We start from the raw sequence: 27408 nt of genomic DNA on the forward strand, positions 1-27408 counted from the left end.
ACATCTATAACTGTGAATAGATCATGAGCTGAAATTTATCGGACCCCGACACTAACTCCTACAAGTTACATACTGTAGGAGTACCTTAACCACTGAGCGACCACTGCCCTGAGCGACACACAAGGCGCTCTGGTCTAGCGCATGCGTGTTTCAACGTTAGTGTCTCATTAGAATATTTTAATAGTTCGCCAAAAATCACCAATCAGCGGAGGTATTTTTGCCACATGTCACACGGTTGCCGCTTGGGGGGCGGAGTCAGGTCTGAGTAAAACCAGTTGAGACCCCGAAGCGGTTCCAGTGTGGGGAGAATTATGGACGTAAACAGAGTAGAAAGTTGTAAAGGTGAAAGTTAGGTAATTATTCCAATTTAAAAAAGAAAAATAACAACCAACATATTTCCCTTGTAAACCATTAAGCTTCCCCCCGCCAGGCTCCTAGTTTTATTTAAGTGTTACACGGCAGCGACCATTTACACCAACTTACTCTCGCACTTTGAGAATGCGCGAGACAGTTAGCATTAGCCAGCTAGCGGCGTGGTGGTAGAAGCGACCAGAGACGAACAGAAAGGGGGTTTTTTTTCCTTAAAATTTGGCCGTTTACACTTGACACTCGCTCCATGTAGAAGGTGTATGATTTCCTACACGATGCCCGTGATCCTGTTTCTGATAGACACGTCTGCCTCTATGAACCAGCGCTCCCATCTGGGCACTACCTATCTGGATATAGCCAAAGGTGCCGTTGAGACTTTCCTGAAGGTAACGCCGCTCTCCAGTTAGCTGGCTAGCTAACGTCCATCCTGACTAGACTGCTCTCTCGGGGACTCTACTGCCCCGTTCTTTTACCTCGCTCATTCATACTTGCTGGCTTTTTAGATCAAATCATTAACTATGTTGATTTTTTTAAATTAACATTTCCACATAGCTCAGGAGTAGGGATCCGGCGAGCAGAGGAGACCGATACATGTTGGTTTCTTTCGAGGACGCTTCTGTTGGAATCAAGGTATTATGATGTTTTCCTCAAAAGCTGAAGAAACTAATATTGCCTTCCGCCTGATGACTTTTTCGATGTCCAACGAATGTCTTCGTTGTCCGAAAACATTCTGACTAGCATCAATTTCTCCTTCAAAACATGGCCGACATTTTGTTCCAAAGTGGAGAGCATGGCACTGTGGGTGATGGGTTGCGAGCTGGTGTCAGCTTTGTAGGGAGAGCTTTAGGCATGACTTGCCTAGCTAGTTAACTTTTTTGTATCTGTCATAGGAAGTATTTAATAAAACGTTTTTTTTTTCGTGCTTTCACGTGTTGCATGAGTTTTATACTTAAAACTTGTTAATGCTGATTAAGGGTTCCTGTCAAATATTTTTGAACTCTCTCTTTCTCAGTATTAAATTAGACAACTGTCTTATTTCTCCTCTTTTGTCAGGCTGGGTGGAAAGACAGCCACGCCACTTTAATGACTGAACTAAGAACCCTGCAAGCTGTTGGGCTAACGACGTTCGGCCAGTCTTTAAGGATTGCTTTCGATTTGCTCAATCTCAACAGATTAGTTTCCGGGATAGACAATTATGGACAGGTATGTTAACGATCAGGACAAGAAGACCAAGGGTGTCTTTTTCCCCACTTATGAGAGACCTCAATCCCCCTCCCTTTTTTAATACAGGCAACCAGTACACACACTTCGCTGTCCACACAGAGCCTCATACCTCTTGGTAATATACTGTGTAATGGTGTATTTGTCCTCTGTTTTCTTCAGTATCCTTAAACTTCCAAAAGTAACAGGCCTCTCTGCAGGAGATTGGGAAGAAAAACATTTTTAAAAACATTTTAGTGCAAACCAGTAGCATAAGAAACCCTTTTGTAATGAGCCTGGAGGAGCCTGATGGAGTGTCATGAATGAAGAGGCTCTCAGACTTTGTGCTGCAAACTTCTCTTTGTTTCAGCACCTCCATTGTGCTCAACTTTGGGCATCTAGTCAAATGTGTTTAATATTTTGCCATGCACTGAGTCAGTGGGCACTACAGAGGAATTTAGCAAACTAGAATTTTAGTTAAGCAAATGAAGAAAAAAGTCCTAAAACTCTCTTCTGGTTTCTTCTACTTTTATAGAATTTACTGTGCTATAGTCCAACAAGGGTTATATTTGTTTTATGCAGAGGCACTCCTAAATCTGCATTAGGTTTACATTCTACAAAAAGCATTGTAGGGTTCGAATGTTTGAATAATTGAATGCAGGTTAAAGCTTTAATGATCAAAATGTAAAGTATTTAAAGTAACAGTAACTTTTAGCTTCTTTCAGTCATATGTTTTCATAAGCATTATATGATGTATGAAATATACTCTACACTAGTGAATAGAGTGGATCCAATGTCTTACGTTTTAACTACACCCATCAGAAAATGTGGGGAAACCTTAAGACAGCAGTGTGGTGCTTTTCCTGCTGTAATACACCAAAGAAAACTGGCAGTTAAGTGTTGTATCCATCGTTTTAGCAGTAAATTCAACAAACTCCGTCCCTCCAGTTCCTTGCCACTGAACTATAACCTAGGTTACCACACACTGGCTGAGACCACACCATGTGGAACAGCAGAGCTATAGTGTTAAGTGTCATAGAAATATGCAGATGAACATTAAACTTAAGTTCATTTTACAGTTTAAATAAAATTTTCAATGTCTTTACAAACTGTTTTTGAACTAAAAACTGCAAGGAGAAAGAAGTTATGTAACAAAGCTAGCATTAGCTGAGGTGAAAAGTCACTTATCTGTAACTTGGATTAAATGGACTGCCCTCTCAGTGTACATTTCAAGCTACAGACAGCCTACTCTAGATGTATGTGGTCCGTGTCTTGGTTAAATTACAAATTAGATGTTCAGTGACACTTTTTTGCATGTTGCCTTTTGTCTGTCTTTGCATCTATATATGTTGGGCAGGAGATTAGTTATTCAAAATGTTGTATTAATTCCATATCAATTTGAAAAACACATTTGACTGAAATGAAGGTCCCCAATGTGTTATTTGCTCTGCCATTTAATAGTGGATCATTCTGTTATGACAATTTTGGGAAATCCAGGCCTGATATGTGGTATCCTGTCAGTAAAATGATGGACCAGAGTTTCACCTGCCTTTAACAAAACCTTTTATAGTTTTCTGGCATTTTAAATGCCATACACATTTCTCTTCTTAGTTGTTACTGTACAGATGTTTTTTTTTCTTATTTCAGCATTTGCAATATTTAGTAAGTCATAACCATCCTCTTTGGTGAAATAGAGTTTATCTAGTGAAGCAGCTAGTGTGAATAGTACTAAACATATTCTCAGATGTCTTGATGTGTATATAACAGTGATGATAGATGGTGTATATGACCTAGACAATGTATCTTGTTTCATGCATATATGATATATGAATGTATCTATTCTTGGCTTTGCATGCTCTTCTTTTTTTTTTTTACAAATAGACACAAGCTGGAGTGTCTTAAATGTGAGATTAAGGTTCTCATGGCAGGCAGCATTTTGAGTGCGTGTGTATGTGTATAACACTAATATATTTGCAAATTAGTTCCTGTTTACCACAGAGTAGTTATTGTCTTTTTAACTGCAGAGGGGGAGACCCTGTATGTTTATGAAGTAAGAACATGTGTGAGAGTGTGACAACTTGTAAATGCTGCTGCCTTTAAAAAAAAAGAGAGATAAACTTCAGCTTCATTGTGCAAGAAAGTTTGAGAAATGAGCATAGAATAAAAGACCATAAAGTCATGCACAGTCTAGTGATGGTTAGATTGTAAACCAAGGCTGGAATGAGTGTTTTTATGTTTGTTTGTAGTTGGGGAGATGGGGGGGGGGGGTTGGTTTACATAATCAATAGTCTGTTTCTAAACAAATCTAAAAAACATTTGTTGTCATATTTCAGTCAGGTGGCTGTTGTGTCTTGGTGGCTTCCTGTCAGCATTCACACTCTGGTTGTTGCTGCTTGTCCTCTAAGCTCAGTGTATATGGTGTCTCTGCAGGGTAGGAACCCATTCTTCTTGGAGCCTGCTGTTATTGTGGCAATTACAGATGGCAGCAAGCTGACCAGCACTTCTGGGGTGCAAGATGAGGTCAGATGTGGTATCTGAGGAGGCACTTCTTCCTTTTCTCTTCTGTTCAACCTGGCTTCTTTACTTGTTTTTTATTCTACACTTGCTAATTTTACTTACATTCCTGTTGCTGTTTCTGTTCCTCTAATAGCTCATGTTTTCTCACATTCTCTCCTATAGATGCAACTTTCAATTTCGTTGTCATGCATACAGATGTTTATGCTAAATGTTCCTGGTTCACTCTTATGGTGCTTTCTTTTTCTCCTGGCTGAATACACAGCTGAGAGTCAGAACACTATACCCACACCATTTTGTAGGTCAAATTTATTTATAGTTTAATTTGAATTTTACATTTGCCTCATTTAGCTGATGCTTTTATCCAAAGCGACTTACAATTATGACTTGAGCAATTGAGGTTTAAGGGCCTTACTCAGGGGCCCAACAGTGACAACTTGGCAGTGGTGGGGCTTGCAACCTTCTGATTACAAGTCAAGTACCTTAACCACTGAGCTACCACAATAATCTGCCACAATACTGTCAATAAGTAGAAATGCTGTTTCTATTAATGTGCCCAGATTTGTAACACATTCTCATCTTTGCCAATATTTTCCACTCTTGCACTGTCTATTGGTTAAAATTTTTTACACTAACACAAGCATTTTGACAATGATGCAATTTTTGATGTTTTTTTTACTCCAGCACATTACATTGGATCGCATATGAAACAATAAACAAGAGATTACAGTGCTGAATTGAAAGTATTTACATCTGTTTGTTCAGAATCATTATTAAGTGCCTTTTTTATTCATAATCCCTACATTTTGGGTGGACAAATTATTTTATTTAAGACTAAATTACGTCATTTTTACCAGTGAGTCTTTTTTGCAAGATTGCAAAATCTGCATGCCTCATTGGGAATCTGATTTGCTAATCTACTGTATGTTGTTTTGTTATAATATTCAGTTGTCCGTGTAGTGACACTGCTCTTGGGTTTTTTTGGGTTTTTTTTCCTTTTCCAGCTGCATTTGCCCTTAACGACACCATTGCCAGGAAGTGAACTAACTAAGGAGCCATTCCGCTGGGACCAGCGCCTTTTCTCATTGGTGCTCCGCATTCCAGGTTATGCTTCTCTAGAGCCAGAACTATTAGGTGGAGTTCCACCTGATGCCTCCCCCATTACCCCCATGTGTGAGGTCACAGGAGGTGAGCTGTGTTCTTTATCTGTCAGTGATAAAAATTTATTTTGGATTTAGGTTATAACATTAATACTTATTGATTGCCTGTTTGGAGAATACAGCCCTGACGCAGACCTAGTGCCTCAGCATAAATCAAATTAATAAATCTAACCTTTCTTTGAGACTATATATTAGTACACTCTATAATAGTAAAACATATCAGAAGAGAATTTTAGTATACTTTCATTTGTTCAACTTAAACATCAGCACAAGAACTGTATATCAGTAGCTTAATGAATTGGGTTTCTATGGCCAAGCAGCTGTACACAAGTCTAAGACCACAATGGGCACCAAGCATCTGCTGGAGTGGTGGCACACCAACACTGGACTGTGGAGCAAAGGAAGCATTCTCTGCAGTGATGAATCACACTTCATTGTCTGTCTGTTGGATGAATCTGGGTTTGGTGGCTATCATGAGAACACTACCTACCAGAATGAGTAGTGCAAATAGTAAAGGTTGGTGCAGGTTGGATAATGGTCTGATGCTTGTTTTTAGGATTTGGGTTAGGGTAATGTTATTACTACAGTGTACAGACAAATTTTAGGTAATTGAATACTTCCAACTTTGTGGCAACAGTTTAGCAAGGACCCTTTCCTGTTTGAGTATGATTGTGCCTCTTTGCACAAAGCAAGGAACATAGACATGTTTTGACCCGGTGTGGACGGACTACGTTGGCCTGCATGGAGTACTACCCTTAACCCCAATAAATACATCTAGGATGAACTGCAATTATTATAAGCCAGACAATTTTATTCAACAACAATGCCTTTCTAGAAGAGTGAAGACTGTTATAGCAGCAAATGTGAGGAAGGGGGAAACTTCATATTTATTTCCATGGTTTTAGATTGGAATGCCCAACAAGCTCATATATGTGATGTGATCAGGTGTCCATATATCTTTGGCTACACATTGTAATGTCTAAGTGCTGGGCAATTTGGTTGAAACACATAAAGATGAATGGTGTAGTCAGTATAATCATTTATGTTTTGGAATGTGACCTGTGATCTGAAATGATAACAAGATATGCAAAGGGGTACTAGATCTGAAGTTAAGGGTTTTCCAAACTTCAGCTCATAACATAATTGATTCAGGCATTTCCACACTTAAAAGCAATTATGTTTACTGATCAGTCATTTGGTGATGAGGGCAGTGGGGAAAGTATTTGGATGTATGGTAAACAACATTTGGGGCTAAGACTGGCTTGGCCCCAATTCTCATCTTTGGTGGATGATGAGCACTAAAGAAAGCTTCACTTGTGCCCAGAGAAAAACCTTGTGGTACAGCTTTGCCTAATGAGATTTTATCAGTGAAGGGGTATTCCTTTGAGTTTTCCTATCAGACAAACAACTTTTAGAATTGAGTTTAAACATTTTTTTAATGACTATTTGTTTTTCATTATTTTTCTTTTGAGCCTGTTTTAAAATAGGTCACCTATTAGACTGATTTGTTTTGTACATTGGATGCAAATGACGTTTTCCCTTGTTTTTTGCAGAAATCGTATTGTGCATTTTGCTTGAATATTTTAATCTGGTGTAAAGAAAGCAGGTATTTATTCATTTATAGAAAAGCAAATATGGTATCAGGAACATGGATTTGATGGTAGGTCAGGAGAAGTGAGATGAGAAAGGTGGAAGGTATTTAATAAGAGAGAGGATGCCAGTCCATTTAATTGCTGACAGTGTTTTAAAGTTCATTTTAGAGGGCCAGGGGTTTAACCTTTTGTCTGTTTTGAGATCAAATTTTGATGGACCTGAAATGCAACATTCGATACAAGTTATTGCAAGATTTATTTCACTTCTTTATTGACCAGCTATATAAGGATGTTAAATGTCCCCATGCTGGTGTTCTGTTATATAGTTTGAAATGTGTCTCTTAATTTGCTGCCTATGTCTTTCTTAAAGTGTATGATGTATCTGTATCTCTACCTGTAGGCCGTTCATATAGTGTGTTCTCCCAGCGCATGCTGAACCAGTGTCTGGAGTCTTTGGTCCAGAAGATTCATAGTGGTGTAGTCATCAACTTTGAGAAAACAGGGCCAGACCCACCTGAAGGTGAGTGAGTTCATTGTTGCCTTATGTAGTTACTATAGAGCTGTGTGTTGAGGTGAGGTTTTTTTTTCTTTTAAATCACTTATCTATATACATTGCATGTAATGGAATTTAGAACTCTTATTTTTTACATTTGGGGATTACTGTTACACTGAAAAACAAAGCCCTTTATTCGTTCATAAATTCAACGTAAATTCAAATTAATTCTAACTTTTTTTTTTTTTGGTAATAATAAAAGATGTTTCAATGGAGGTGAAATCTGGACCACAGCCATGGCATAGCTGTCATAAGTTGATTTATGTCCGGCCGAACCCTAAAACTGGCGTCCCTGTTGGTCACTGGCCCATTCCTGAATCCTTCTGGCCTGACCAGAACTCTCCTACTCTGGTAAATTTTGAAGTAAATTTTGAAAGTAAGCTATCTCCGGTGTATTATAACTCTTGTGTGTGTGCTTTTGTAGTGACTGTGTGTGTTCGTTCCGCAGCCTCCACGCATGGCCCATCCTCAGGTGCGGTTCTGCTGTGCAGAAGCCGAGCCTATGGTGGTGGATAAGGTTCCCTTTGATAAATACGAGCTGGAGCCCTCGCCCCTTACACAATACATCCTGGAGAAGAAGTCCCCACTCACCTGCTGGCAGGTACAGCACTTACTCACGCTACATCCACACAGTGTAACATGCCATTTTCAGCACTGTCTACATCCACTAGGCGCCTCTTCTTGGTACAGCTTTAGCGATGCAGAATAATAAACCTGTGGACTGGCTTTCATTGATTTGGCTGGGATTGACGGTCTTTATCTTCAAAATGATTCTTGTACACAGAGTAAGGCAGTTTGCTCTGCCCTCATTCTTTCTTAAAATGATTGTTTAGAGCTGAAACGACTCCTTGATAAACTCACGTAACTCGATTACTAAAAACCAGGGTTGAAGAAATTTCTTTGAATTAAAGCTTATTTTAATCCATATAACTATATCCATTATATTCACACGCCCCATAGTGTCATGCACGGAGTATGTGCAAAAACATCTGGCAAGCCAAAACTAGATTCAGTAGCTAAATACTAGGCTCACTAACAAGAAAATGTGGAAGCATCCCAAAACAATGTAAAGGTGAGGAGATGTTGTTCTGCCTTAGAAGGGTGGGAGAAATCATCAAGAAGCCAAAAATGACTTTTTGCATATTTTCTTGACTCATTAGCAAACAATGGAGAGGCTATTAATAAACTCCCAGGATCCAATATCTTCAAAGCAGTAAGACAATAGATGAATATGCTTACTCAAAAGCAGACACTGAGCCAGAACAGTCTACCCAGAGTCTGAACAGTCCCTGCAAAGACAGGAGAGGTTCACATCACAGGATCCTTGTACATTACTTTGGAGCTCATGCAGTCATGCCATTGCTATATTATAGGCTAGCTGGAAGTTAGCCTAAGGAAACCTAAGGCAACTGACCGAAATACGCACCAGGACCGATGGTAACTTCAAAGAACAGCAGAAATATAAAAAGCCTGAGGGTATTTAACTTATTTTAAACTCCCCAAAAACAGGCAAGTACATTTGCAAATACAAGATCATATTAAATCTGTGTGTGGGCAAGTAACTGTTTCATTCATATTTTAATTTCAGTGCCAGAGGCACTGAAAATTGATCTCTAAGAGAGGCTTATAGCAAACAGGGCTGATGTATTGTTTTTGGCAAGCTTTTTCAGACACCATCCACACTGATGAGTGTGTGCTCTCTAAACTGGCATGCTGAGAAATTTTATGAAAACATTCCCAGGTTGTATTCCTAATTGAAGCACTCACTGGCTGGTGGAGAATTTTAAGTGTCAAATCAAAACTAGATTGATCCAACTCCAGATCTGTAGTTTGCTCAGATATTATGAAAGCCCTTCCATACTTTAGAGAACTGTGGCATTGTTGATAGACACTTTTTCACCCCTTAGACAAGATTACATTTCTTGTACAAGTCTACTCAAGAAAAGATTTTTTTCTTTGTGGATAAATCTCCTTTACTTTGGTTTACCACAGTAACCAATTTTGGCTTTGGTTTTTAAAATTGCTTTCATGCACTTGCCTATTGTATACCTTCCTACAACTCACTGTACATATCCACATACTTTCCTTTATCACTGCATACTCTTCATTATTTCCTTTATCTTTAGAAACATGTTAAGCTTGTCCCTTATCACTTTTTCTCTATAGCAATTGAACCCTTATTAACTACTGTACAAACACACAGAGCAGGTATAAAACATTCTCCCTTTATAGAAGACTGACTTCTGTATGTTACAGACACAGCTGCAGGTGCCCATAATAGTGATCATTCTCTGAGAGTTTGATTTTTTTTTTTTCTGAATATAAACAAAATTTTAGCAAAAGTTGATGTTTCTCTCTTAACTCAAACCTTTTAAACTTTGTTTATGTTTTTATTTATTTTTTAAAATATTGGCAGTGTCCTATCACCAAGGTTTTTAAAAAATGTTATTTACTTATTAATATTGTAAACTATTCTCTGATTATGTATAAAAATTATTTGGTTAACTTGATTAATCTAATCAAACGTGACCTTAACAGATGGTTACAACTGCCTTTATTAATGGCAGAGTTCAGACTTTCTATACAAACAAAAGCCTTAAGACCAGACACTACAGGTGAACAGGGTAAAATTTTTAGCCAATAGATGTCACCATCTATTGAAACTTCCTGTTTATTAGTTACAGAAAGCAATTGTCTTAATTTATTACAAGTTTTCTGAAATTGTTTAAATATGTAAATGATGCATTATCTATTTAAATGTGCTAATTTGCATAAATGTCAAGAATAGAAATCTGAACAGTGGATGGTCGGGTTCAAAATTATTCTTTTCTTTTTGTTGACATTTTAGAATCAAAGTTTTTTTTTTTACAGAGGGAACTTTTGGATCTCTTCAGTGAAGCACTTTGCACAGCTCTATCCGAAACGTTCTGGAAACTACTACTCCTCTCTCTCTCTCTCTCTCTCTCTCTCTCTCTCTCTCTCTCTCTCTCTCTCTCTCTCTCTCTCTCTCTCTCTCTCTCTCTAGAGAGAGGGATATGTTTAATAGTGAAAGTAAGAGCATTTGGTTCTGAGAGAGAGAATGCCTGGCCCAAAAAAAAAAAAAAAGGTCACACTAATATTTTGTGTGAAATATTACGCCTTTAGCTATGATTATGGCACGTGTTCGCTGTGGCATCGTTTCCACAAGCATCTGCAATGTCACAACATTTATTTTTGTCCAGAATGGCATTAATTTCCCCCCCAAGATCTTGTTTTGATGATGGGAGATTTGGACCACTGCACAAAGTCTTCTCCAGCACATCCCAAAGATTCTCAATGGGGTTCAAGTTTGGACTCTGTGATTGCCAATCCATGTGTGAAAATGATGTCTCATGCTCCCTGAACCACTCTTTCACAATTTGAGCCCAACAAATCCTGGCATTGTCATCTTGGAACATGCCCGTGCCATTAGGGAAGAAAAAATCCATTGATGGAATCACCTGGTCATTCAGTTTATTCAGGTAGTCAGCTGACCTCATTCTTTGGGCACATAACGTTGCTGAACCTAGACCTGACCAACTGCAGTGGATCATTGCACTGCCCCCACAGGCTTGTATAGTAGGTACTAGGCATGATGGGTGCATCATTTCAGCCACCTCTCTTCTTACCCTGATGCACCCATCACTCTGGAACAGGGTAAATCTGGACTTATCAGACCACATGACCTTCTTCCATTGCTCCAGAGTCCAATCTTTTATGCTCCCTAGCAAATTGAAGCCGTTTTTGCCGGTTAGCCTCACTGACAAGTGGTTTTCTTAAGGCTACACAGCTGTTTAGTCCCAATCCCTTGAGTTCCCTTCGCATTGTGTGTGTGGAAATACTCTTACTTTCACTATTAAACATATCCCTGAGTTCTGCTGTTGTTTTTCTATGATTTGATTTCACCACACATGTAAGTGATCACCGGTCACGATCATTCAAGATTTTTTTCTGACCGCATTCCTTCCTCGAAGATGATGTTTTCCCACTATCTTTCCACTTTTTAATAATGCGTTGGACAGTTCTTAACCTGATTTTGGTAGTTTCAGCAATCTCCTTAGATGTTTTCTCTGCTTGATGCATGCCAATAATTTGCCCCTTGTGAAACAGATTAACATCTTTTCAATGACCACAGGATGTGTCTTTTGACATGGTTGTTTAACAAATGAGAAGCTATTCACTGCATCAGTTAGGGTTAAATAACTTGCCATGTGAAACATGATCACCCATGCAGTAATTATCCAATGGGAGGTTCTTACTTATTTGCTTAGTTATATCCAGGTGGTGACCTTTTATTTATTTATTTATTTATTTATTTAGGCCAGACATATATAGATGTGTGTGTGTGTGTGTGTGTGTGTGTGTGTGTGTGTGTGTGTGTGTGTGTGTGTGTGTGTGTGTGTGTGTGCGACCACTAATAATTATTCAGTGTTAACTAATAACTACTTTTATTCATAGTCCACACAGTAAACAGCTGAACACAGGAGAGCCCATGGTGGTTCTGATGGCCTCTTCATGGTACACAGGAACAGTTTCTGATCTTAGTGTAGTTGGAAAATGAGGATAAGCATTTGTACAAGGTACAACTTGAGAGTCTATGGCTGGTTCAAAGAGCAGATGGTCAGGACCTTTCATAATTGTAAGTCCCTTTGAATAAAAGCATCAGCTAAATGCCATAAACAAAGAAAATGAATGTAACAGCTGAAAGGGGAGAGCAAGAAGGGAGCACTGACATTAGGACTCACCAAGACATCAGTGCATCTCCGCTTCACTTCTCTTACTTCTTTATAAACTTATTTTTCAGTTTCTGATGCATCATAAACATCAGTTGACTAAACTGATAGCATAAGGTGCATGCAATACTGAGATCACAGGTTCAGTTCCTAGGTAGTAAACAAAATTGTGTTGAAATGTTTTCAATATTCTTTTTGAACCATCAGGTGTTTGTAAGTAACAGTGCTAAATATGGTGACCTGGGGCAGCCATTTGGCTATCTGAAGGCAAGCACTGCTCTCAACTGTGTCAACCTGTTTGTTATGCCCTACAACTACCCCGTCGTGCTCCCCCTCCTCGGTAAGTCTGCTGGTTATTCCATGTATCCCTTACACACCCCTTCCCTCTCTGTGAGGTATCAAGTGTGGATCATGAAAAGGGTAACAGGGATGGGTTCATACTCTGTTTATGCTATTTAAACTTATGTTAGAATTAGATGCAACATGACTCAGTGGTTTTTTACCTCTGTACTTCTAGATGACTTGATTAAAGTGCACAAATTCAAGCCTACCGTGAAATGGCGCCAGTCCTTTGAAAACTACCTGAAGACCATGCCTCCATACTACATCACAGTGAGTACCTTAAAGACTCACCTAAACATACACAGATGGAGCTCTTGAAGGTTATGATTGTGAATTGCTTGTCAATGTTTTAAGCCCCTAAGGAAAGCATTGAGGATGATGGGAGCTCCAAATTTATTGGCTGACAGCATGGAGTATGGATTAAGCTACAGTGTGGTGTCCTATTTGAAGAAACTCAGCCAACAGGTACGTGGTATTATGCAAAGTCATGCATTTCCCTCAGGTTGTGCTTCTCTTTTGAGCATTGAATGTTAGCCATTTCATATTTGGTTATTAGAACTGCATAATTTAACAATCATTAAACCATTCTAATGACTGAACACTGAACTGGAAGTTTTGTTTTACTGGAGTAAAATGACTGAACAGGGAGTTATTCGCATGTCTGTAGTGAAAGGCAATGAAGTGTGTGTTACACGCGTGTGTGTTATGAAAGAGAATGCAGTGTGTGTGTTATGAAAGAGAATGAGGTGTGTGTTACACACATACAGGCAAAGGTGGAAGCAGACCGTGTATGCTCACTGGTTGGGAAGAAGGCAGGGCTGGAGGGAGGTGGAATTAAGCTACGCTGTAGAGGCTCTGCCCTTTCAATGGCTCACAGGAAAGACTTCACGCAGCTGCTCCAGAGCATCATGGGAGACGGACCAGCTTTGCCCCTGGAGTCCAACCCCAAAGAGTTCTCAGGGTTTCAACTCACTGTTCTCAATAAGGTCAGCTACATGGATATCGTACATTGCCCACTTAATGTTCATTCTGTGGCCATGTGTACTCAACAGAACCCGCTATGTCTTAAAGCAAATCATAATGTTTGGATTTTGACCTGTTCACTTAATTTCCCCTTGGCTGACAGGCCCTGAAGCCACAGGGGTTGCGTAACCCTTATGATGTACCCAGAGTGCACCTGCTAGACCAGCTAAGCCGCATGAGGCGGAACCTTCTGAATGCTTGTGTTTGTGTCCTGAGGGGTCAGGATCAAGGTAATACCCAGAGCCATGGGGCATTAACTCATGATCATTCTTCTAATTTCACATTTGTAATTTATTAATTTATTTATACACTAACAAATTTGAGATTTTTAAAGCTTAAATGAAATGTGGAAATGAGCATTGTCTGAGTTCATGTTCTTTCGGCTGTTTGATTTAGATCAACTTCACAGTGTGCCTATTGCACAGATGGGCAACTATCAGGACTTTCTGAAACAGTGCCCCGCCCCCTTGCGGGAAGTGGACCCGGACCAGCCCAAAAGGCTGCACACTTTTGGCAACCCCTTTAAGCTGGATAAGAAGGTACAATCTTTACTATTTGCTCATGTGCATAATTGACCTGCCAGTCCTCCCTAAGATTGACATGTGATTATAGCCGTATAATCACATCCCTCTAAATCTAAGACTGGTGTGTCTAAGAATAATTACTTTCATACTTTTGTCCTTTTGTCTTTCTGCATCACTATCAAATAACTGTTTTAAGGAAAAGCCAACTTCTGATCACTCTTGCCTTGCATAGTCTACTGTGAAAAGTTTGCGATCTGGTTTCATTTGGCTTCTTCCTAACTCTTCTTATAACTGCAAGATCAACATTATCATATATTCAGTATATTCAGTAACTGAATATACTGGTGTGTGTGTGTGTGTGTGTGTATATATATAAATAAACTTCTGTTTAATTAAAATGAATTTGAACTTTGCCCTCTCATTTGCACACAATGCCTTTTTATCTTTGTTTCAGAGTTAGGGTTTTTACATTTTTAAACCCTTCCTACCGCTTCCTTTTAGGCAATGATGGTTGATGAAGCAGATGAGTTTGTGACGGGCACTCAGGGGAAAGGCAAGCGCCCTGGAGAGCCCACTACTCCTACAGGAGGGAGTGCCCCCAAACGCAGGAGATGCATGTCCCCCCTACTGCGACCTGGACGAGCATATACACCACCCAATAATAAGGCATCCAGAGGTGAGCCCATTGCACATGGGGGGGGGTGCGCAAATGCATTTTATTGTCCTATAAGGGAACGTGTGTACGCACATGCATTTTAACTAGTCGCATACCCCCCTGACCAAACCTGTATGGGCATACACACACTAGTTTGTCTAAGACAAAATTCTGCATATGCTTAACATCTGTAAATTCACTTTCATGTCCAGAAAACCACCAGTCTAGCCAGCTCGAGCTAGACTGTATCCCAGATATGGAGCCCTCTCCCAAACCAGAGCAGGCTCTGGACTCTCCGCAGGGAGTCTCTCTTGAGGTGGATGAAGAGGAAGCCCAGCAGGAGAACGGCCAGCCGGGTGAACAGGAGCCAGAAGAACATGAGCTGGTCACTCTGCGCTACCCGTCACCCAACCAGCTGAAGCAAAGGAGGAAAGACGAAGGCCAAGAGCTGAACACGGAGCTCCGTGCCCTCATTACCAAGGAGATCAGGAAACCAGGAAGACGTGAGTGGATGATGCGTCACAAAGTATTAAGTACAGAACACTATATGTACATGTTATGCTTTCTCAGGGCTTGCATTTTATAGGTATGTGTTTTGAGTAAAATAAACATTTTAGTTTTATTCTGTATTTATTTGCAGAAAAGAACTGATCAAAACACTAAAGATGCAGTATTTACAGATTTCAAATAATACAAACTAAACTCCTTCATAGAAATTTTTAAACACAATTCAAAACTCAGGAAGAGTTCAGAAATCAAAATTTAGTGGAATAACCCCTGTTTCAGTAACAGCCTGGCCTGCTCTCCACCTGTCTTTCACATAGCTCTTTAAGTAAGACTTGGTTCAGATGATCACAATCATTACCTCAATATGTAGAATGTTTTGGAATGTAGAGACGCTGATTTAAGAAAAGCTGGATTTGGCAGGGGTGGTGCACTTATTGCAGTTTTGTGTAGTATAATGTATAAAGCAAATACCCCTTCTGCATGCCAAATGGGATTCCAAAATACAGTGGAAACAAAAGTGGTGTGTATGCTGCAGGCTAGTTGGTAACCAAGCGCTTTTTCCTTTATGGCAAACATTTATAGATGGAACTGGATTACTGTGAGACTTTCTTTTTCATCTTCAGATTTTTCTATTTTAGCTGTAGCCACTTCCCAGCTATCAGGTCAATTTCACGTCACCTTTCTGCTGTTTACCAGGCAGGGCAAGGGCTATCACTTACTTCCTTCGAGACACATGCAGCCGACCATCATCTTCTCAAGTTCTAGGTTATGCAGCACCAGAGGGCAGTGTACCACACTCTTGAGGACGACCATGACTCATCAAGTGTCGCTGTAATTGACAGGGAACAGAAACTGTTGCGCCTCCCTCTCTGAGAGCACACGCCATTTTTGTTCTGTCAGGCTGCTGGCCACAGGTGGCTGAGGCAACATTGGAGATCAAACTTGTAGTCTCCTGATGATGGAGCAAAAGCTTTTCTGTTGTACCACCCTCAATTTGTATGATGACTTATTATTCCTACACTTTTTTTAAGGGTAGCCTTGAAGGCAGTCTTCAATTAGGTATTTCACAATGTCGGTCTCACTTGTAGTTGCAATTCTACATTAGCTGGCTAAGGAAGCATGCACATAGGTGGTGATGTTTTACTACTAAGCCTTCTTTAGGGTGTTGAGAAGCACCAGGTTGCTCAAAGCCAGCGCCCATGGGGAATTTCATTGTGTTAAATAGTTAAGGTATTTTTTTTACTTTATCAAATTTTTTTTCCAGTCTGCTTTTTTGTTTTTTGAAGGGCCTAACTGCACATCACCGATGTATATGTATAAATTGTTTTAGATTTTTGTTTGTTGTTTAATCTTTTCCTTTATTGCAGGTTATGAGAGAATCTTCTGTCTCCTGAAGCAGATCCAGGGCAGTCTAGAAACACGGCTCATCTTCCTACAGAACGTCATCAAAGAGGCAGCCAGGTAAATGGGAAATGTAGTACGTCAGGTTTGCTTTAGTTTTAAAAAATAAATTCATGTGATTTCAACACTAATGGTAGAGTGAAAAATTCTTATTTACATACTGGTAGCCATTCACTCTAGTCAGATGTACTGGATCTGCCTTGCATCTAATTGTGCCTTAGATCTTAGTGTGTGGGCTGATGGAGCTTAAGGCAGTGTGATCTTGCCCATTATATTGCTTATAAGCTTTGTATGAATGAGACCACAGGCAGCTCATTGTGACCTAGCGGAGTTCCTAAACCTGGTAGCAACTGTTCCATCCATGAATATAGAAGTAAAGTAGCATCTTTTAGTGAGAGAAGCAAGCAAGTGAGAGAGGGAGCAAGAGAGGGAGAGCACCATTTTTATTTCTTGAGTACTTTCTAAACTAAGATTATTTTTACAAAAAACTCCTAATAAGCAAGTTGATGACAACATTGCAAAGAAAGGTTGACAGATGAAAATTTGGTGTGAAATTTACAAAACTAGGAAAAAAGCAGGACAAAATCCATTATATAGGTCATTACCTATCCATTACATATGTCAATGATGTGCTGAACATAGGGTGGGTTCAGAAAGTATTCAGACCCCTTGTTGCCTACTTTATCCGTTCCGAGCTAGAACCAAAGAGTAGTAGGTTTTCCAGTGCAAATTGTGACGGTAGGTCGACTGCATTATTATCCCTTAGCCCATTATCCCTGTAGTGTTATAATTCCATGACATTGTTTATTATTTGGTTTATTAACATTATTATATATTTTAATATATATTAGAATTTATTAAATTTAATTGATTATCACCAAGTGTTGATCCATGCTTGCTTTTTGGATAAAAACAAACATCTGTCTGGTGCAACAAAAACTGGCGCAAACGCAGGCCAGTTCTCTGAATAGCATTAAGGTACTAAGAGGCCTAGACAGAACCAGTTCAAGGGTTATTTTGGTAAAAATGGCTAACGGTGATTTCCTTTGCAGTTCAGTGCTTTGCATGGTCAGTGAGGCTGTGGTCCGAATAATAAACCGCTTTCTTTATGTGCAGGTTTAAAAAGAGAGTCCTGATTGAGCAGTTGGAGAGTTTTCTAGAAGAGATCCACATAAGAGCCAACAACATGAACCATGTGGACGGCTTCTGAACACACCCCACCCCCCGGAATGATGCAGTGGCATGCAGACATAGTGGAATGACACCAACACACTGTGTTGGTCAACCTCAAGGCACGGGCAGTGGAATATTATTCTGAACTTATTTCTCATTTTCCTTTCTTGCACTTCTCTACTTTTTCATCCCCCATGTCTCCACCCCCCTTCACACTGTAGTTTTCTCTCTCGCTCCCCTTTTTGAATCCAAAGAGAAATTGGTTTTCTTCATATATTCCACAGAACATTTGGCCCAGTATTTGCCAAAATAGTTGGCATCTATCACAGAAAAATCTGCAGACGAGTGCAATGCAGAACTGGTACTGAGGAGGGCAGAATGCTATTCATTTGAATGATATTACTCCTCTTGTTAATGATGGCTTACTTGCCTGGATAAGAATTCAGAACACAAAATCAAACTCACATGATTACATAAAGGATAGTAATCACAGATTCCACCATCCAAATTTGTTTTGTCTTCAAAGTTTGATTTCTTTGAAAGGAGTTTTTGCAAAACATTTTCCCCCTCTATGTAAGATGTGATGGTATTTATAAAAGGCTACATGAGTTTAACTGTCTTTCCCACTCCAGCACACCTGGGTGGGTATAAGCTGATGGCCTGAATGGAGTTTATTCAAATTGGCTCACAGGACTTTGCAGTGCTGGAATCTTCCAGGACAAGAGATGTACCCTAAAGTTATTCTTTAATTTTACCTTTAACAAAATGTAATGACACTGATATCAAGAATTGTTTGCTCTCTGTACTGTTGGTTTGAGGTATTTGGCTTCCAATTCTAGTGTGGGTAAGATTTATTACACTTTTATACTCTAAAACTAGACCAGGGTAGGACAAAGTATAATGGTCTACATTCGGTCACAGAAGGCCAAAGCTTCCGTAAGGTTATGCTTTGGAAACTTTTGTGCAATAGAACGATAAGATACTCTGGTTAAAGGAATTGGATTTAGGGGATTCAAATTAATACAGATTGTCCTCCCATCTTAAATATAATTGATCAGATTTTGCTTGTTTAATTTTATAGTGGATCTACAGAATTGATTAGGCCAAGAAATTGAAAGCTTATGACCACTAAATTAGCATCAAACTACATTGAGAGATTCTTGCAAATTTGACCATTCCAGTCTTACACTCCCCAGTCTTACTCTCCCTAGCCATCCTCTTCACATAAAACAATCCCCTGCCTCAACCCTTTACAAGGACCAAATGTTTTCCGTACTAATCTTCTGACTCCCTTGAAGTAATATTTTGAGTACATTGTATACATTTACATTGTATAAATGTAAATAATTAAATTGAAAGTATTATTTAAAGGATGTTTCTTGCAAGTTTTTTTGTAAGTATTTCAATGAATAAAGTTTCTATTTTACACATTTCAAATAAACATTTTTGCTGAAAGCAATCATTGATATGTTTCACATTTTCAACTGATGTGCTATTATGTTCTGCTTATGCTGTTACCTTGTGCAGGGGCGAAGCCTGCAGAAAAGGCCTTCCAAATAGCTTTTGAAACCCCATCCCATTCTGGCTAGAATCTAGTCAGTCAGTTAACTTTAGCTAGGAAGCAGCTTTAGAGTTTTGCATCAACTTAGAAGTTATATGAATAGCTTAATTGTCTCATGAGTGTAAAAGTTGATTAAAGAGGAAAAATTACTGTAGACACACTGTACACAAAAAGTTGTCTTAAAGCTTATAAAGAGGAAAAATTACTGTAGACACACTGCACACAAAAAGCTTATTTACAGATATATATATATATATATACAAATGAAGCTGCAGCAGAGCCTCCTATTCCTTTGTTCTAGAGATGCGGGGGTAGAACTTGGAGCTAGTTCAAGAATTCGTGCATATGTTCTAGAGGGAGTAAGGATTTCACTATAATACAAAAGGATGTTTCAGAGGTCCTCCATCAACTGTATGAAAAGTTTCAGAAGCCATTTGCTTGCTCAGCTAATGAATGAGCCCTGTCCACAATGGTAAAGAACCCTCCATCAAATCTTTTGACTCTCTTACCAGATTCATTGCCCATACATTTTCCTTTAGAAAGACCACCTGATGTAAATCACACTTACATTAAAAAAAATTTTTAAATTCCCAAAAACATTGACAATGTACCTATATACAAGCAGTTAAGAATCTTGGTGTAGATTTTAAATAAACAGACTTTTATCAGTTCGTAAACAGAAATAGTGAGTTTTCAGCATAAACCTAGGTTAGTTTTAATGTCCAAGGCTCTGTTCAAGGGCTCCTGCCTTTTCTTTATATATACTAACTCGGGATGAAATTATTCCTAACATTGCTAGTTTCCAATGCTATGCTAATGAAATACATGTCTCAGCTAACCCAGATGACAAATATCAGCCTAATATTATTGAGGAAACATAGGACTTCAGACAATGGGTGTTGAGGAAGCTTTCTCTCCCTTAATACTTACAAATCAGAAGTGCTTTTATTAGACCCATGGGTAGCCAGGAGTAAGCTTTCTGATCATGTAACAAACCATAGTTTTTCAATTACATCATGTGTAACAGAGCTCTTGGTGCAATTATCAATCCCTGTCTGTCATTTGAAACTCATGTAAATAATACTTATAGATCAACCTAAAATGCAGAAAAGCTGGTCCATACATTTATCACAACTAGACCTGCCTACTGTAATGCCGTACTATCTGGTTGTACCATTTAGTGCATAATCAAGCTCCATTTAGTACAAAATTCAGCAGTTGTTACTAGAAAACTAGAAAGTCATAATTTTACTCCTATCTTAACTACATTGCATTGGCTCCAAGTAATATTTCATATTGATTATAAAATACTGATGAACTTGCACAACGCACCGAATGCTTTTGCCCCACAGTACCTTTACACACTCTGTCTATTATGATCCACAACCTCTGCATCAATCAAAAGATGTAGGTACTTTATTAGCAGCTATAATAAGCAAATCTACCATAGGGGCCAGAGCCTATAAAGCTCCCAAGATAATCTTCCTATCAGTGTTCAGGACTCAGAGACAGTCTCAATATTAAGCCTATATTGAATATTTATCTATTAAAGTCTATCCTTTTGTCAAATACCTCTTATTTTAAGTAAATGTGTAGATCTGGGGCATTCAAAGCTATGGTAAACTGGGATGTATGATGCTATCACTTCACCTTTTTTGTCACTCAAGTTTGTTGGCCGGGAGAGACAGGATGTGCTGTTACAGGGAGCCCTCATACTGGTGTTACCTTCAGGCTCTATCCTTTTAGTTTTGCTAACTAAACAAATTTGACTTGGCTTGAAGCCTTTGCTCTCTCTTTTTGAGAAAGAGAAGAAGGATGGATCCAGGTCCCTTTAAACAATCTACTATACTAAGACAAGTGCTCACTAATAATCCCCCCCCCCCCCCCCCAAAAAAAAAAAAAAAAACTATTACACTTCAAAATCCTTGTGGATGATGCAGACTGTATCCCTTTTTAAAGAGCCTGAGATGAGACAAAATCAAGCTTGTCAGGAGTGAACAATCGAATTAAAACTGTTCACATTATACATTTATTAACACAGCCACTAAAATAACTAGCGTGAAAAGATCAATTATCACCCACTCCTGGTATATAGTTATGGACTCTCTAATGTTGTTTTCCCCATGCAGTATGACACAGCACCCTGTCTGAGACCCTATACATTCTGACGACGTGAAATCACGCTTCCAAATATTTAGGAACCTCATTGTCGATAGAAATATTAGCTAACCTGTATAAGAAAATCTCCGGTATGGCATGCAGAGAAACTGGCAAACAATCATAAAGATCAACAAACTTAGATTTTGTTGGCCCGCAAAGCAGGTAGCACAGATATTTGGTTAATCAGCTGTTAAAGTTAACCTTTATAGTTGTGGTTTTGCGGTAAATAGTTAAACGACTCTACCTGTTAAAGAGTAACGTTAAATATCTAACTATTGTAGTTAGTGGGTTTTTGCACATGGCACAATTTTGCACAATGATTGGCACTGCTTCTAGCTCCACCCACCTGCTCCGGCTCGCCACGCTACCCCAGCACCAGGTAACCTCACCTCAGCACGGGTACCTTACAGGTCTGCCTCTTGGAAAAAGCAACCAAACGTGCGATCACGGATTTGAAACAGTTCCAAGCCTTATGCCAAATGGAAAAATGTCATAAAACCATATATAAACTCACAGTAATCAGTCACTAGGGGAACTATAATAAACAAATGACAAAAATCGCTACTGGGTTTTGAAACGCTTGTCACAAAGCTGTAATTCTTTATGATTCCTGGTGATGCTGAATGCAAAGAAATTTTGATGTCTGTTGTAAGGACGTTTTCAATCATTTGTATAATTATGGACTTTTATAAAAACATTCACTGCTTGTTTGTCAAATCTTGTACCATCTTCATTCAAAACTTCAAAACCAAACTTCATTCAAGCAATATTCAGACTGATCCAGACAAAAATGGTTGAATTTGAAACATTTCGAATTGAGAAATGGTAGCTCATAATTTGCCAACATATTTAACCGTTCACACGAAGAACAGGATCTTCACTTGTACTTGCACTGCACTAATATAACCTGACTCACTCAGTGGCTCTCATTTCTCTCTCTTTATAAAAATGTGGCTATCCATTATTACTGTCCGTTTCACTGTTTAGTGAATGAACTGACTGAAATACAGTGTTTGAAGAGGTGAGGATGCAGGGTTAAAACAAGTTTTAGTGACGTCCTCATATTTATCTGGCTACATATTATATCCATAACCAAAAAGCAGTATACCGGTCACAGAGATATATCACAAAAGATACTATTTAAAATTTGTTTTCAAGAATATAAGAAAAGAAAGAAAAAGATGGTTTATAAATATTTTAAAATCTTATAATTCTGGTGGTGAATTCTTAAATATGTGCAAAACAAAAAAGTAGGCTGTAGCTGTGTACTAAATAAAGTGTATTTGCTGAATGTACATGTGCTAACATGATGTGTAAATGCTTAACCCAAGCCTGTGAACTTGTTAGTGTTATATTGTATTTGTTCTCTAAGTTCATTGTTAATCATGACAGGAAAATTACAGAAAAGATATTTCAGGAACTTGTACAGAGATACGCTTGCAGTATAACACCCTACAAAATATTTAGTTTACGTAGTGTATACACAACAAAACATTTTGCCTGTATCATATAAAACATGGTTGTGTCTGTAAAGTTGAGGAGTTAAAGCAGGATGCGGGGACGAGTCACGTAAAAGTGAAACATATGTTTAGTCTGGCACGACAGGACGAAGACGTAGCTCGCAGGATACCATGTTCAAACACCGACACCGGTGACATGTAGACTAGACCTTTACACAAGCAGACTAATGAAACAACGAGGAGCAGGTGTGGAACTGGGGGCGTGGCCACACCGACGAACACACACGCACACCAGGAGACGTTCGTGAGGAGGGGCCGTACCGTGATTCATACCATCTTTCCTCTCTCAGCAATTTTCCTTTTCTTTGCATTCTTTAAAAAAAAAAATCTGGAGGTTGACAGCATGGAAATCCACTTATCTTACATTAGAATAGGCATATTCAAACCTTATGCCTTCAAGGATCTTTAGTTTTTGGTGAATATGAGAGAAACACTCAACAACAATAAAAATCTGAATCTCATGTGATAGTAATTTTGAATTTTGACAGTAATTTTATTGGTAGAAAACAAAATCATATTGCTAAATGAGATTGTGAAAAAATAAAGTTTCAGGTCACAATCTAACTTTATATGCTAATTTAAATATGTATTATTACATTCCTATTTTATTTCTATTTGTTATATTATTTATTGGCTATTTTCCACATCATCTGGAATTCTTTTACACACCCCAGAGTTTAAAAACTCCGCAATAGACTGAAATCTAAAAGAAAATTAGATTTATTTTTTAAAATAGAAATCTAAAAGAAAATCTAAAAGTGTTATTTTTTATTCGTTGGATGGTCAGAATGTTGGTCAAATATTTGAAAATTATTACCAAGAGCAGCTTGACTAGTAATGAACTTTGTCACACATCAAAATGTTAAGGCTTACCAATTTGTTTTTGAAATTGTTAATGTTGCACTTGACATGTCCTGCCTTGACAAAGCTACAATGAAAAGATAAATATGTTTCTCAACATGGTTTCATTCTCTTAAATCAATAACTAACAGTTTGCCTTGTGCATTTTTAGTCAGGCCCTGCTCTTTCTTTTTCTTTGTACAGTAAGATTAAACCAGATGTCAACCAGGTAAATTATCACACTGGAACACATGTCTATATTGTAATTTCTTTGCTTCATGCATTATAACCTCCATGGCCTATTTAGGATTTTCAAGATTTTAGTTTCTTTTCTTCCTCCAAACAATGTCAGTGAGGCAAATTGCGGCACTGCTGGCTGGATTAGTTGGTTTAGGTGCTACATTCGGAGCCACAGTATCTAATGAGTGGAAGAACACAAGCAGGGCTTCTTCAGTCATTACGGCTACCTGGATATTCCAGGGACTCTGGATGAACTGTGCTGGGAATGCCCTCGGAGCTGTGCACTGCAGGCAGCACCACACCATTTTCAAACTGGAGGGTAAGACTGACACAGTCATTATACATTTTATCAGTATAAACCTTGTTGTTATAAAGAGTTTCACAGTACACACTGTGCATTCTCCAAATATAGGGAATATCTTTGTTGATTTCTTACCCTGTAAATTTGGCTACCTAAATGTTAAACATTTTCTCAGTGATTACCCAGAATACCTGCTTAAAGGGTATTTTATTTAATCAACATACATTGGCACGTTTCTCACTCCAAAAATAGAAATAAACTTGAAACTCAGACAATTACTGCATGATAGTGACACAAGATCATTAAATATTAGAGTTATTTCACCATATTCTACTTTTTTTTTTTTTGTAGTTGATATGGCTCATTTAATTATAGACATGATTTTGTTTTTATGAATTGAGATTGAAATTCATAAATGTAGGTTTATTTGAAACTGTCATTGGTAAAATTGAAACAAATCTTATATAGCAGAGAGGTCTGAATACAGTTTCATATAGGGAACTGAAATATGAAGATTGCTGGAAACCTACTTTTAATATTATGACTTCCAACTCTGTATTGTTTCTTTTATGTAGTCTGAGAATTTATCAGAAGCTGAAGGAATCTGAAAAATCATTAGTGGCTTGATCACTTGTTACTGCTTTAAATAAGAATTTATTATATTCTTCTTACTTGCTATGAAGTTTGAAAAATACATTGTTTCTCTTCTCTTCATGATACTTAGATGACCTCCAACTTACTTTTGCAATCTTCACATACAAGAGATTTGCTTGGCAGTCCATTAATTGTTCACTATACTAATTGTTCACCATACTGTTCAGAAATGTCTTGTAAAAAATTAGGGTAAGATCCAAGTGTTGTAGCAAATACAAACTCACATACACAAACAACTTCTCCTTAACCACCATCTTTCTTAACTCTGTGTGTTTCATAGGCAATAGATTGCAGTTTAGATTCAATTTTGCAGATTGTAGATTAAATACTATTCAATTAAAGGTCAAATTTGTATTTGTACAAATCACTTTTTTTTTTTTCTTTCCTTACTAATCTCCTGTGTTGCTCAATTCAATTCAATTCTGAAAAACTGCAACATTTAAGTAAATTTATAAGTTATGGGGTGGTGGCCTGCTGCCAGCAAAAGGAAATCCTGGTTCTCATTCTGAAGTTGTTTTTTAATATATCATGCCCAGGCCTTATTTCAAGTTAATACAATTTTTTTGGCTTTTCTTTCCTGTACCTTAATATCATGTGCATGTTTAATTTTCATGCAAAAGTACTAGTATTTTTGACAGGGTTAGAACCCTGTGGTCTCCAGTGGGTTGTGTACTATGAAGTTTTTCATTCTTCTCAATTTTTTGTGCACGTCATCATACATATACACAAGTACATACAGTATAACAATTTAGCTAGCTTGAGGTGTAAACATATATAACAGTCCTGTTGATACTAACATAGATATACATGCATAGATGATACATTTAATTCAATGTCGGGGTACCACCATCTTGGAACGATCAACTTGACTTTCAACACTGAACAGAACGAAGCACAGTCTTTTGATTTTAAAATGCCACAATACTATGCAGTGTGGCTGCACTACAAGGAGAAGTATACTACCAAGAGAGAATGGAATCACTTTTCATGGGTAAGATGGTTTATTTAATTTAATTTACATTTTATTTAATTTACATTTACAGCATTTAGCAGATGCTCTTGTCCAGAGCAACTTAGAAAAGGCTATTTCATCTTCTCATAGTATGTATCCTAGCCATTTCAGGTTAGAGTCAAATCGAACCATTGAATTAGAATATTGCTAGATACAGGAGTCAATGCTGATACCTAGAAAGAAATGTAAAATGAGCACAAGTACAATATCAAAAAACAATAATTGCAATTACCAAACAATAAGTGCTAGAAGCATTCAATTAATCAGTTTCCATAAGTGCAGCGTTAGTGGACATTATACTCCGCTAATAGATGTGTCTACAGTCAGTGTTTGAAGACGAGGGATTCTGCTGCTTAGACAGCCAGTGGAAATTCATTCCACCATCAGGGAGACAGGACAGAGAAAATGTTTACACTTAGCTCATACTTCACTAGCTAGATAGGTAATGAAATGTGAGCTAACCTTAGAAAGCTAGCCAGATAACATGTCAAATAAACATATAGACAGCAATATATTTTAATTTGTGTAGATGTATTTATGATTATATATATTAAATATTATTTGTTGTTTAAATAATTGCTTAGATATTGATATATATGTTTTTGATGTCTATATATATGTATTGATATTTTTAATTTGTGTAAATGTATAAATCATTTCCCACCTAAACAAAAACCCTTCCTACACCCTTCCTCACTGATGACCAGCACTTCTTCACTTGCACTTGTTTATGCTATTAATAGTCATTGTCACTGTAAACACACCAGGGTTAACATTAATGAAAACTATTATGACAACAAAAACGAGCAGTTAATGTATTCATTAACTGAAATACATTTTTAATCTGAAACAATAAAAAAAATGAAATCAAAACTACTGTTCACAAACAAAAATGAAATTAGACTTACATAAAAAAAAAAATAGAATTACATAGAATCCGAATTTAAAATAATTTTATGGACCTCGACATGGGGCCTGGAGTCAGATTTCCCAACCTTTATTTGTAATGTTAGTTACCTGATGTTGACTTTAATTGCTATAGAAGTGCATTAAGGTAAGCCAAGAAAAGTCTTGAAGCCTTGATGCTTGGTAATACTATAAAGCAGGATTATTAATGATATTAAAGTGACAAGGACCCCAATGGATATTTTAGTTTTATGTGGACAGGTTTGAAAACTATGTATATAATAGCAGGTGTATTGCATTCATAACACAGCTGTGCCATGCCAAAATGGTAAAACATGTTGGAAGGACACTCTAAATCATTTTATTGTTTTATTATAACTCATAACTGAGTTATTTTTCATTTCACAATAACAGGTACCTCTTGTTACCTCGTCACATCTTTCATAATAA

The 27408-nt window shown here is 38.0% G+C and overlaps 2 protein-coding genes across 26 annotated transcripts in view; both read left to right on the forward strand.

The window, feature by feature from the left end:
• Positions 1–309: 309 nt before the first annotated feature.
• On the forward strand, positions 310–19192 carry ints6 (integrator complex subunit 6). 5 transcript variants are annotated; one of them, XM_027023293.2, is made up of 18 exons: positions 310–755; positions 922–999; positions 1423–1572; positions 4000–4089; positions 5088–5271; positions 7236–7355; positions 7591–7739; positions 7837–7989; positions 12347–12479; positions 12657–12751; positions 12836–12946; positions 13249–13467; positions 13608–13734; positions 13901–14043; positions 14530–14704; positions 14896–15186; positions 16558–16651; positions 17708–19192. In XM_027023293.2, exons 1-18 carry the CDS (start codon positions 630–632, stop codon positions 17799–17801), a joined length of 2532 nt encoding a protein of 843 aa, XP_026879094.2. In that variant the 5' UTR covers positions 310–629; the 3' UTR covers positions 17802–19192. The 5 variants fall into 5 exon arrangements, with proteins under 5 accessions (XP_026879094.2, XP_026879095.2, XP_026879097.2 ...); XM_027023294.2 differs by having other exon boundaries at positions 5088–5187; XM_027023295.2 differs by lacking the exons at positions 310–755; positions 922–999; positions 1423–1572; positions 4000–4089 and adding an exon at positions 4115–4381.
• Positions 19193–23979: 4787 nt separating this feature from the next.
• The window catches only part of LOC113585667 (claudin-10-like), a 38375-nt gene continuing 34946 nt past the window's right edge, over positions 23980–27408 (forward strand). For 12 of the 21 annotated variants that reach the window (XR_003411524.2, XR_003411523.2, XR_004775639.1 and 9 more), the window contains exons 1-2: positions 24323–24404; positions 25856–26031. Coding sequence is in view for 5 of the 21 variants with exons in the window: in XM_027023305.2 (XP_026879106.2) it covers positions 24191–24404 (214 nt within the window). In the remaining 16 variants the exon portion in view is untranslated. Of the gene's footprint in view, positions 24075–24190; positions 24405–25855; positions 26032–27408 lie in introns of those variants that run through there. The other 9 variants (XM_027023306.2, XM_035523022.1, XM_027023305.2 and 6 more) reach the window with 7 other exon arrangements.

The sequence above is a fragment of the Electrophorus electricus genome, chromosome 25, assembly GCF_013358815.1.
Source record: "Electrophorus electricus isolate fEleEle1 chromosome 25, fEleEle1.pri, whole genome shotgun sequence".
NCBI lineage: Eukaryota > Metazoa > Chordata > Actinopteri > Gymnotiformes > Gymnotidae > Electrophorus > Electrophorus electricus.

What these genes read in the sequence shown, in the direction of transcription:
- ints6 (XM_027023293.2), top strand. Translation starts at nt 630, where the DNA reads ATGATTTCCTACACGATGCCCGTGATCCTGTTTCTGATAGACACGTCT. An exon ending in CCTGAGGGGTCAGGATCAAG is followed by an intron (nt 13,735 to 13,900) that starts GTAATACCCAGA and finishes TGTTTGATTTAG; the next exon opens with ATCAACTTCACAGTGTGCCT. An exon ending in GATCAGGAAACCAGGAAGAC is followed by an intron (nt 15,187 to 16,557) that starts GTGAGTGGATGA and finishes CCTTTATTGCAG; the next exon opens with GTTATGAGAGAATCTTCTGT.